The sequence below is a fragment of the Mus caroli genome, unplaced genomic scaffold, assembly GCF_978045245.1.
Source record: "Mus caroli unplaced genomic scaffold, Mus_caroli_1 scaffold_1, whole genome shotgun sequence".
Classification (NCBI taxonomy): Eukaryota; Metazoa; Chordata; class Mammalia; order Rodentia; family Muridae; genus Mus; species Mus caroli.
Window position 1 is genome coordinate 156,242,663 of NW_028227256.1, and position 11,917 is coordinate 156,254,579.

Below are 11,917 nucleotides of genomic sequence, written 5' to 3' on the forward strand. Positions count from 1 at the left end.
AGGTGGAATCAAACTGTATGCAAAGTTATGAGTTCTATTTGTTCAGCTAACAATTTCTGGTCAGTTTTACCTAACACAGTGCAGCTTCTTAGGATACCAAGGAAATAAGGTCTGCCTCCTGTCACCACAGTTATCAGTGTGATGTGGAGGCTAATACTGGGTAGGAACTTTATTCATTCTACTCATGAAACCCTTGGGTAGATCTGTCATTTGTCAATATCCCTAAATTCACTTGGTGTTAGTACATACAAGGGGCTCATGCTGTGATTGACTAATGGGGTCAAGTAGGCTTACTTCTGACTTTCTTACCCAAGAACTCAGTTCCTTCACCTGCAGAATTAACACATCCAAGGGAAAGCATTGCTCACCTACTCACTGGACCCTAAGTCCCAGATGCTTAGGAGAATCTGCAAAATCTTCTCTTCTCTGAGAGCTGTGATGACAAAGCACGTAATGATAACTTCCCTTGAATTATGAAACAAAACAAAAAATGCAAGGCTATGCAAAACTGTCACAGTTTTACCAAGTCCCCAAACTTGGTCTTATTCATGGAAACCTTTGAGGCAGAAACATCACGGATATAAATTAAACTGAACGATTATACATTTGGGATTGCACAGTGTTCTGGCTTCAGTTTCTGGATGTATAGGATCCCCATGCTTTCCCATGGGGTCTACATAGTTCTGGCAAATGTTCTGTGTTCCAAAGTCATTGCCTCTCCAGATCCTTCTCAAGGCTCAGAAGTGTTACCTGGGGATACTTCACTTTATCTCTGCCACCTGTGGACTTGGCTACCCTGATGCTTTTTAGAGGACCACCTGGTACTCAGGCAAATGAGTACACAACACATATAAGGTTGTCAGTATGTCATGGGAGCAAATATGGACCAGTCTTGTAGGGAAGCAAAGTTGGACCAATCTTTAGTGGGAGCTGAACATAAAGACTTTGTTTCTTCCACTGCATGGCCCAGCAGTGATTCAGAAACTGCATACATCGTCTCCTGCAAAATATAGCATTCAGGTTCTCAGAAAGGTGTTCCAGCTTCCTAATATAATCCTTTATGTTTATGCCCATTTATTGCTTCAATGGCCTTCATCCCCAGCTCTATTTCACTGGGAATGCACTTTCCAATCAAGCATAAATATATGAGCTTTTGCCTCAGGTTATGTTTTTCAGTAAACCTTGGGAAAACCAAAAGTATTGCAGCTGAAATTGACCTTCCAGATGTATTAGTCAAAGGCATTTAATTTAATATAGAGAAAACTGAAACTCGGTGGCACAGCGTTGGAGTGACTTACACAAATCACTCTTACATTTCAGGGGTCAGTGTTTTAAAATAACAACGTGCACACATAAGTGCATAAGTATATATTTTTCCTGGCACATGTAAATTATGAATATATATGTGGATGGATTTCTGAAGGGAAGTCATGTGTTATGTAGCTGAATATGTTGTCTGTAAATTTTGTTTCTAGAGTTATTATAAACTGGCTTGGAGAAAAATATATATGATGGTTGAATGCTGTATAGTGATAATTTGATTAGTAATGGAAGACATATCAATAATGCACCACATATACCACAGGGGTCTCTTAAGACTATATTGGAGTGACAGATTTCCTATGCACAAGTAATGTTGCAGCAATCAGATGTAAGAGCAGACAGCATTCTCACAGGCTCATGACTGCTAATGTAAACAAGTCTACTGTGCTGCCACACATATGACTCAAACAATTGTGTGCATTGCTTAATGTTGGTCATGATAGCAAAAAGCTATCATTGGTTTATGTCTTGACTGTTCTACACATATCATTATTTCAGACCGTACACTGCTTATAAAGTAACCACCTTGTAAATAGTATACTGTTTCAAAGCAGCAGCAGTTTCATACATCTCTGTTTATGTATCTCTTGATCGAATTCTTTTTCTTGTTCCTCTTTTAATCTTGTGTTCATCATGATTCTAGGAACAGGTTATGCCTTGTGTGTATCACGTGTCTTATATGTTAGTAGTCTGCACCATCTAGAGTTGTGTTGGTGTGCTCTATAGAATATCTGCACAGAGTCCAAGTCACCTAATTTCTCAAAGCACAACTGAACTTGCCTTTTTTTTCCTTCCTCAGAAATAGCAGACAAGATCTACAATCTCTTCAATGGCTACACCAGTGGAAAGGAGCAACAGACTGCCTACAACACCCTTCTGGATCTGGGTTCGCCCACTTTGCACCGAGTCCTCTACCACTATAACCAGCATTATGAGAGTTTTGGGGAATTCACCTGGCGGTGTGAAGATGAGTTAGGACCCAGGTACACAGTGAACCTTGCCACCTCGTTGAAACACTCCCTGGATTCTTGTGTCTCTCATGTTGTTACAGTTTTTCATGGAAGTTACGGAGATTTTCCTGACAGAGTCTTAGATGGTCTAAAACTAAGCTGCTTTACGCAGCCCAGACTGTGCAAAAATGGTTTGGAGTAGGCTCCTTTTAAGCAGGGAACTCATGTCCCTGAACTCTGGAAATAAGCCTTTACTCCTGACATTAATTACTTGACACACAACTCCCAATGCTAAATTTGAAGAGAACAAATGTGAAGTCTTGTGAAGGGAATTAGGAGTTTTGTTAAAGAGGTTGTCCTGAAACATCTAGTGCCCATGAATGTTACCTGTCTTATGTGGACTTTTGCATGCTCTTTCGAGACAGTGTCAGAGAAGATGAGGCCTCCATTAAGGTGGAATGGTATTCACTTACTTACCCTGGACCCAACCTTGTCACTTCCTATTAAAGAGTATACACTCATTTTAGATTGCAGAGTCCAGATAGAGTATCTGGAAAGTGGGGGATGAGGGATGTGGAGAGATATACCTTACCAGTTATAACATTTGTTATGACCACACACTGCTATCTTGAGAAAGTAGGCTTTCCTAGAAATTTTGGAATTCTTAGACAGAATGAAGATTTGGGTTGCATGAAATTTAGTAAATTATTTAAGAACTCGTGAAAAAAAATGGCAATAGAGAAAGGGCTAGGAGAATGTGGGAAAAGAACATGAAAGAAAAAGAAAAAGACAAGAAAGGAGAAGAGGACAGGGTGGGATGGAAGAAGGAGGACAGATGGACAGGGAGAGGTGAGGGAGCAAGAAAAGGAGGATGGACGGGAAGGACATGGGAAGATAATGGGGGAATCAGTACTATAGGACCCTGCACACCCCTACCCCGGTTCTTAAACAGTTCTTATACTTCTGTCAACAAGGGGAAGCACACTGTCCCCCAGATGTCATCCCACCCCATTCATCTGACACCAGAGGACACTCACCTTAGTAGTTATAAATGGTCACAGAGGCCCATTGTTTAGGACATTTCCCTTGTATTTCCTCCTCCTCCTCCTCCTCCTCCTCCTCCTCCTCCTCCTCCTTCTTCTTCTTCTTCTTCTTCTTCTTCTCTCTCTCTCTCTCTCTCTCTCTCTCTCTCTCCCTCTCTTTGTGTGTGTGTGTGTGTGTGTGTGTGTGTGTGTGTGTGTATGATTAGAGGCCAGAGGACATCCTCAGGCATTGTTCTACCTGTCTCCACTTCTACAGATCTGGGCCTGCAAGCACACCCTGCCCCACTGCGCTGGCCATTTCCTTGGTTTCTGGGAACTACATTCACACATCTCCATGCCAGGCACTTTGCTGACTTAGCCATCTTTCCAAGCTCTACTTTATTATTTTTGAGAGAAGGAGAAAATTCAGGCTATTCTTCTTGGAATAAAATGATTATTTGGATAAAGTCAGGCAGGATCTTGCTACATTCTGTAAGGTTTACCTGTAACTTGTAAGGAATGATAGACTTTAAACAAACAAAGCCACTGCTGTGGGTCTTCGGGAAATATGTAAGGGTCAGTTAATCTGTCTTAGTATTTTTAAGAAATAAATCCTTGCTTAGAGGGTAGATAAATATTAAGAAATGTCCTTTCTACTCTGTACTCTATCTCTATCCCTGGCCAAATTGTTGCACAGGCCTGACATACTCTTCTTCAGCCACCTCCTCTTCTTCCACTCTTTCGTTTCCCCTCTGTTCCTCCCTTTCCTTCTTTTATCTGCGATTTATTGAGTCTACATGCACATTCATTATTAGGAAGCATAAATGCCACATTTTGAATAGCACTAACATTGCATGTTTTATTGTTACTTCTAAGGGCATTTGAATCTTCAAAATTTTCTCCTTTGTGACTTGAGACTCAGAAGAAAATTTGGTTAATGCAGAAAGTGAGCGGAGGAGGAAATGGGGATGTCACAGTGAAGCAAAACCCATGGTTAATTGGTGCTCCCTCACCTCCATGATCTCCCCCCACAGCGACTCTCTCCCTAGTAATACAGACCTTTCACAAACACAGTAGAAAACATTGTGTTATTTCCCTAGTCCATGGCAAACAAAATCTTGGTTTTTAATGTCATGGATCTCAAGGAGAGCCACAGGAAAGGAAATGTCCACCAGCTTGAGGGACATCAATTCACTGTGGCGTTAATTGCAAGAATGAATAAAAATGGGTCTGTGGCTACACACTTCCTGTTAGCAAACAGAAAGGATTCCCACAATTCTACTAAACCCAATTCCATTAAAACCTGTGGGGGCCCCCAGACTGAGCTGAGGTTGCAAACGCTCTTAGGACAGCAGTGTTGCCCCATTGCTCACAAAGAAGGTTGTTGACTCTGAGATGGTCAAGGGCAGACCTAAAGTAATTATTATTTAAAGAACAATAACTGGAGCAATGAAAACACCAACAAAGACTCCATAGCCTAATTCAATTCGCTCTCTTGAAAGGCTACTGGGTTGTGCTCTGTCTGTTTCTGGAAGATGATGAGATGTCGCCCTCTTTCATTCTACACCCCAGCCCCCACCTCTTTCAACTCTTGAGAAGGCTGGCTAATGGTAGCACACAATGGAAGGATTGAGAGGAAAGTACTACCACCGTCCTTAGTAGTGATTCCTTTTGGAAAACCTGCCTGGCTAAACTGCAGAAGCTGATAGGGAAAGCACAGACATCCTTCTGAGAGGCTATTTAGTCAGCAGGTAGAGTGTTTGTGTGAATTCCTCTGACCTGCAGCCATTGGAGAAAATACAACTTTCCCTCCAGTGATGTCACAGAACTCTCAGCCTCTGGACTTTGCTGCTTAAAGCTCAACATCTTTCCTTGGACATCAGCTTCACCCTCCTTTCTCCTGTCATTTTAGGAATTCAGAGATATACCACACACACACTGCCCCCCCCCCCATACACTCACTGCCCAGATGAAGAATTAAATGAATGTAGTTATTCATTTTTGAAATGTTTAACATAAATGGGTGCAGAAGAAAAAAATCCCATTTATGTAAGGAAGTGTTGATTAAAGCAGAAAAGATGTTTTTTCACAGGAGGAGTTTACCAGCTTAGAGTTAGTAAATACTACAAGGGATTCTACCCAACAAGCTTTCTAGACTGCATTCTGAGTTCTACAGAGCTTGCTGCGAAAGGAGAATCATCCTCATGGCTCCAAAGAATTCTTCAATCCTTTGAAGAATTGAAAAGCAATACAACCAAGGGACGGAATCTCTTGTCCTAAGAGCTTAGAGAGAAAGTCAACAGGGTCTGAGAGCATGCTTCCAGGTATCCTTTATCTCTGACACCAGGAAAAAAGGACACAGCACTCAACCCAGTGCTAGCCATTTCACCAGGCTGGGTGCCAGAGGCTCCCCATGCTAAGGAGTCAGTCTTTTCACATGTGTGTAACTCAGAGGCAACCTTTTCCTCCCCTCCTGCCTGCCAGGGTTCCTCAATGGCTCAGATGCGCTCACATCCACTCCCTCACTTGCTTTCTCTGCTGGGGCTTAGTAGCAATGGCAGTGGCCTTGTGGCTCTATGAAGCATGAGCTCCATGGAGGTTAAATAGGTGCTGTGTGCACCTGGGAGTCTGCTCTGTCCAAAATATGCTGCTGTGTCAATGTGAGCCAGAGCCCTATTGTTCCCAGGCTCATTGTAATAGAATTACCTCAGCACAGACAAAATTAGTTATATCAGATTCCCCCTTTCCTTTCACAATATTGACTTTTTTTTATCAATTCAAATACAGCCTTGAAAAGAGAATACTAAGGCAAGCATATTACATGTCATTTAATGATGATAAATCACTTGCTTTATAGAACAGTGGTTTGATTTATTTCAAAACCAGATTCCATGATTTCAAAAGTTATATATTCCCACTCAAACACTAGTTATTCATGGTCTCATTTTTACCTTTTCTCTGGCTGCATTTGTTACTTCTATTTCCACTTTGCCTATCCATTCCATTTCATTCATTCATTCATTCATTCATTCATTAGACAAACACACATGAAGGATAAGCTGTGTTAAGTGGAAAAGATAGAATGGTCAGCTCTATCTTCTTAAAATCTGGAGTCTTGCTGTGATAGTAATTCTTTTCTAGCCTTCTCTTTTTTGTTTGTTTGTTTTCTGACAGAAGAATCCCTTTCTCTTTGATCCCTAGGAAAGCAGGCCTCATCCTTTCCCAGCTTGGAGATCTGAGCAGCTGGTGCAATGGACTCCTTCAGGAGCCCAAGATAAGCTTGAGGCGTGGTTCACTCAAGTACCTGGGCTGCCGCTACAGTGAGATCAAACCCTATGGACTGGACTGGTCAGAGCTCAGTCGGGACCTCAGGAAGACATGTGAAGAACAGACCCTGAGTGTCCCCTACAATGACTACGGGGACAGCAAAGACATCTAGCATCATGGGACCAGGAAATAACTGCAGAAATAAAGCAGGGGAGAAGAGGGCAACATCTGGGTTGGTTTGTGGATTCTTAGACTTTTTTTTTAATGGAACACCCAAAGCTCTACAAGTCCCTTCTAAACCAGGAAGAGGGTAGACCTTTGCTCCCTGCAAGATTTGTCCAGTGTGATATTCTCCACCTGCATGACCAGTCAACCCGCCAGCCAGTAGCTTCATGCAGCACTGTTTTTTTTCCCCCCTTAGAAGATTACCTTGAAACTCACTTTGGTATTCATTGGTTTTGTTCACTTTTTTGCCTTCAGTCAATCCACCAGGATTCTCAAGAGCACTATCCTGCATCCTACAGCAGGTCTAAGGCGGAGGCTCTTCTGCCTAATGGGTTCCCAAGTCTATGACACCTGGGGACAGAAGTGAGGGCATAAAGCTTCAGCTGCCTCATGCCCTTGCTCAGGCATTTCTTAGGAAGCATCAGAATGTTGGGAGCCAAGGCATGTACTGAAGAAGATAATAAATGACCCATGCCCCTTTCTCATGGATTTTCCCCCAGACTCTCTCCTGTTGCTGTTTCCATACCTCAGAGGTAAACCTAAGTTCTGTTACAGGTCTGTTGGACATAACAGAGATTTAGGTCTCTCTTCCCCCATTTTAAACCAGGACTACAAGTTCTCGTTGATTTCTGTCCTTTCTTCTAAACAACCTGATCTTTGAGAAGCAGTGAGATATTACCTGTTAAATATGGCTCCAGAGAGGGCTACCTGCAAGACTATTTAGTAGCCTTCACTGTAGGAAATACGTGGAGTTTATTTAAAAAACAGTTGTACATGTCTAGAGTATCATCAGAGTCCTAAAAGCCTTGATTCTGCTTGGTCGCAGGCCTCTTTCCCTGGACAGAAAGGACTTGGCTGTTGTTTGCTTTAGTCCAGGAATGAGATTATTTCTTGTCAGTGTTTTAGTGAACTAAAGCTCTTATCAATCTGAAAAGTACTTCTGTCCACACTGCCATAACTAAATTTTCTTAATTATATTGTAAATTTTGACAGCCTATTCTCTGATGAAAATTATCAGTACTCTGTCATTGTCACTGCCTGCCCACCCAACTCTGCTAGTTACTGAAGGGCAACAGAGCCTCTGGAGAGACCTGAACATCTGATGATCACACATAAGGACGGAGGCTCCATTTGCACACACTGCCCAAGGATGATGATATGATGAACTAGCTACTAGGAAGCCTAGCCTGTTAGAAACAACCTCATGGGACCAGAATGACTAACAATGACCCAATGTACATTCAGCCAGCTTGCCTTGACTGGAATTCTTCATGTGGAAACACATGACACAGATCTGGAAGGCTCTATAACTCAGCCACTGAGCCTTATTCATACTTTCCAATTAGGAATAATGACAGATGACATTTGAGGTGTGATGTGTGCTACTATAAATAATGGGAATCTCACAGCACCCCTAAAGAAAGTTCTATTCTTATTCACTACTCTTTTAGTGATGAGGAAAACAAGGAAGTGAGGTGACTCACCATTCCCCAGGTCCCTCATACACTATATACCCTGAGCTGCAGTGCCTCTAAAACACAGGAGTTTAACTACTCTGTGTTGCCTAAAGCATATGACTGTTGAAGCTCTAAGCTCTACTGGGAATCTGCCCAGAGAACTTCACCTTCCTAAGGGACCATGTACAAATATACAATGAGTCAAAGTACATCCATAGCCTTTGGAGTCAGGGCACCTTTAGTATGATCAACACTGTGGCACACTAGTTTCCCCATTGATGAATAGGAAGGAGATCAAATTGCAGGCTGGTCTTATTTCTCTCTTTGCTTCTTTGCAGAGAAATATTGGAAAACTTGCCTTGTACTTTTTTGCCTCACAGATGCCACCACTTTTAGAACAAAACACAGCCGAAAACGTAGCTGGCTTCCCTCTGGCCAGTGTAGGGATTTCAGTAAAAGTGCATCCAAAGGAAGCTTATTCACTACTGCCAGAGAAGAGAGTGCTATGGGACAGTGTGGCAGTGTGTACAGCATCCCTTTACTGCCATTCTTTTTCCACTCTTCCGTTCAATCCTATGAAGAAAAGAGTGTCTTCTTTTGAACAGAATGATAGTGAGACTGTGGATGCCTTCCAGCCCTGTTAGAGATAGGAACTTATGGGCTCAGGAGGGAGGACAGGAGTGATATTATGATCACTACTGTTACCCACCCCATCTTTTATTCCAGACATACTCTCCTCCTCTCTTTTACCTTTAGGCCCCATTTTCCAAAGATTTTCCAACTCTTACACACATCTCCTTTATCCTCCATCTTCCCCACCTCTTCCAATTGACTGCCTTATTCTTTCAGTGTGCTCTTGTGTTTTCTCTTCAGATGTGTGTGCGTCTATACACACACTCGCTCCCAAGCACCACGTACACAGCTCCTATTACTGGAGCAATGTACTTTTGAGTTTAAAAACTCCAACATGAATGGATTGGGGGTTGTCTGGAGATGGTTCTACATGTTGCTGGAGGACTTTTACCCTCAGAGAGATCATATCACACCCTGCCAATGATTCTCAGTTCTTGCCTGGAGGAACTGTCTAGAAAGGCTAATGTAATGAAGCCAGTATTAAACCTCATTTCTATGCTGCCAAACAGGTCTTAAGGGAGCCACTTCTGTCCACCTAACCACCTCCAGCTCTGTGTCCAGCTGAAATCTCTATTGTTTCCTCTTGAATGTCCACGAACCACTGTATAGCATCAGACCCTTAAATGAGTGTGCAATTGTTTCTCTTGAAGTTTGGTCCATTTGTTATTTTTAATTAACTGCACTTCTTGATATTCAAATGTTCTATTAAAAAATAATTGTGAAAAAACACTCCACTACTGTAGAAGAAAGAGGTGGTACAATGTGACCAACTTTAACTACAACAGTGTTGTTTAAGAGATTTATTGTACGATTATGAAAAATGAAGTAATCGACTAAATAATAAACAAAGCTGTCAGTAAGTGTTGAGTGTGTGGATATTACCTTGTGTCTCCCCATAAACTGAGTGATCACAGTGACCCACGGGTGAATTAAAGTTTTAAATGTTACAATTTAGATTCCAAACACTTGGGCTTTGAAGCCATTATCTTAACTAGAAACAAAAATTGGCTTCCATGGCCAATTATAAACCTACTTTTATGTGGGAGTGATTTTCATCTTCTGTGCTTTCCTCTAAGTAAGCAGTAAGTGGAATGTCTTTGTGGCGTATCCACTGTATTCCAGACACGGGGAGATAAAGCCTTGCCCTGTCAAAGCATGGCCTTCCACACTGAACATCTCCCTATGAGGGGAAGGTAGACTGGCAAAGCATGGGATGGGAGGGGAGGTGCTGAAGTCTGAATCTTGTACATCTAAGAAAAAGTTGCAAAAAGGCTATCCCAAATCCATCCTTATGCTTTGCAAAGGCTGTTGAGATTAGCTGCATGTTATGGACCATCTCCTGGTGTATGAGCTCAAATTCTTAATATTTTTTTCTAGTCTATGGTATGACTTTAAATGGTTCTTGTCTGCCAACAAAATGTATTCCCTTTCAATTCATCAATAATCAGAGGTTAAGAGACTGGGCTTAATAGAGTCACTGAAAAGAAATAATCGAAGTCTTAGGCTCTGTCCAGGCAGGGATGTTGAAGAGAAGACAGGTTGTGGCAGTGCTGTTTTGGCTACAGACTCTTCCACACACCTTACATCCACAAGTGTGTTGTTGTGCCTCTTCTTCCCTCAAGTCTGGACAGGTTAATGGCTGTTTTGATTTATGGTGGAAGTGACAGTTGGTGACATGTACATCAGAGTCATAAAAAGGCTTTGAGATTTCAGCCCACTCAAGAGCTCTTGTACTTGGGGTACGCAGCCTTCACATAAGAAAACCAAGACTTAGAGATACAGCGATGGTTCAGCAGAGAAGAACACTTTCTCTTCTCTCTGAGAACCTGGGCTCAGTCTCCAGCACCCCTATAGGAGCTCACAAGCATCCATAACTCCAGTTTCAGGGGATCTGACATCCTCTTCTTGCCTCTGCACACACCAGACACACATCTAAATATGTCCAGGTAAAATATTCTTATTAGAAAAATAAAAATAAATAAATCTTTTTTTAAAAAGAAAGAAAACAAAGGCTGCCAAGCTTCCTTCTACTCCATGATGGGGAAGTTACATACTAGCTCTTTATCCACAGTGCTCCCTAGGAAAATTCTATTGAGAACATTCAAATGAAGCAGTCTGATAGCTTCAAAACTAGTTCAACTACTGCCAGGAGGGCCATATCTGGGCCTGTGGTCCTATTGAGGCTAGGGTTTGTGTTGATATGGTGGCATGTGTTACCAACAAAGGCTAGTGAATGCCCAGATGTTCATGGTTTGTGCTGCAGCCTGAAAACATGTTGATGTCCATGGACCGTACTGCTTTGGGGAGCCATATTGATGTGAGTAGCCTGGGCTGCCTCCAAGGTCCTTGTCTGGGTCTATGGGCTTACTGCAGCTAGGGGTCATGATCATAGTCCATGATATCGCCAGAAACCACATAGAAACCCATGGTCTGTGTTCCTGCTGAGCATAAAGAGTAGGGCAGCTACTTTTGCAGTGATACTGATGTCTGCAGATACACAGTTGAAAAAGAGGGACATGGAAGGCTTTCTTGATAACCCCTACCTTCATCCCAACCCACAGCCCCTAATCACACCAAAACAGCAGCCTAAACATGAAGTCACTGAAGAGAACTCTTAAAAAGTGCTATATGGATGCCGAACTTAGCTCTACACAATTGATGGCTGCTTTTGTTAGGGATACAGGAGCAGAATGACTCAGTTCTATTTGAGGGGCAGACCACTGAGAGTTTGGCCACACCTAGTGTATAAGTAGATAACACAAATTGAACTTGTTTTGCTTAATTTAAAATTTTCTTTATTTCTTGGCAGGGGGGGAGGTTACAAGGGTGGGGGCAGGCATGGAAGGCTGAGCAATGAGTATGCATGATGTGATTCTTCCAAAGAATCACTAAAAATATTATGTTAAAAAAAGACTAGTCCCCCTACTTACTGGATAGGACCACCAACTTGCACCAAAATGACCAAGAGAATAGGAATCACTTTGTCAAGCCTGCCCAGAATTCCTGACACTCACCCCAATTATATTAGAGGGTGAAATGA

At 42.2% G+C, this 11,917-nt stretch overlaps 1 protein-coding gene across 1 annotated transcript in view; it reads left to right on the forward strand.

The window, feature by feature from the left end:
• Positions 1 to 9,722, forward strand: part of Astn1 (astrotactin 1) — a 319,917-nt gene extending 310,195 nt beyond the window's left edge. The window contains exons 22-23 of the mRNA XM_021156108.2: positions 2,123 to 2,306; positions 6,497 to 9,722. Of these exons, the coding sequence (XP_021011767.1) occupies positions 2,123 to 2,306; positions 6,497 to 6,734 (422 nt within the window). The 3' untranslated portion in view covers positions 6,735 to 9,722. The remainder of the gene's footprint in view (positions 1 to 2,122; positions 2,307 to 6,496) is intronic.
• The last annotated feature ends 2,195 nt before the right edge of the window (positions 9,723 to 11,917 follow it).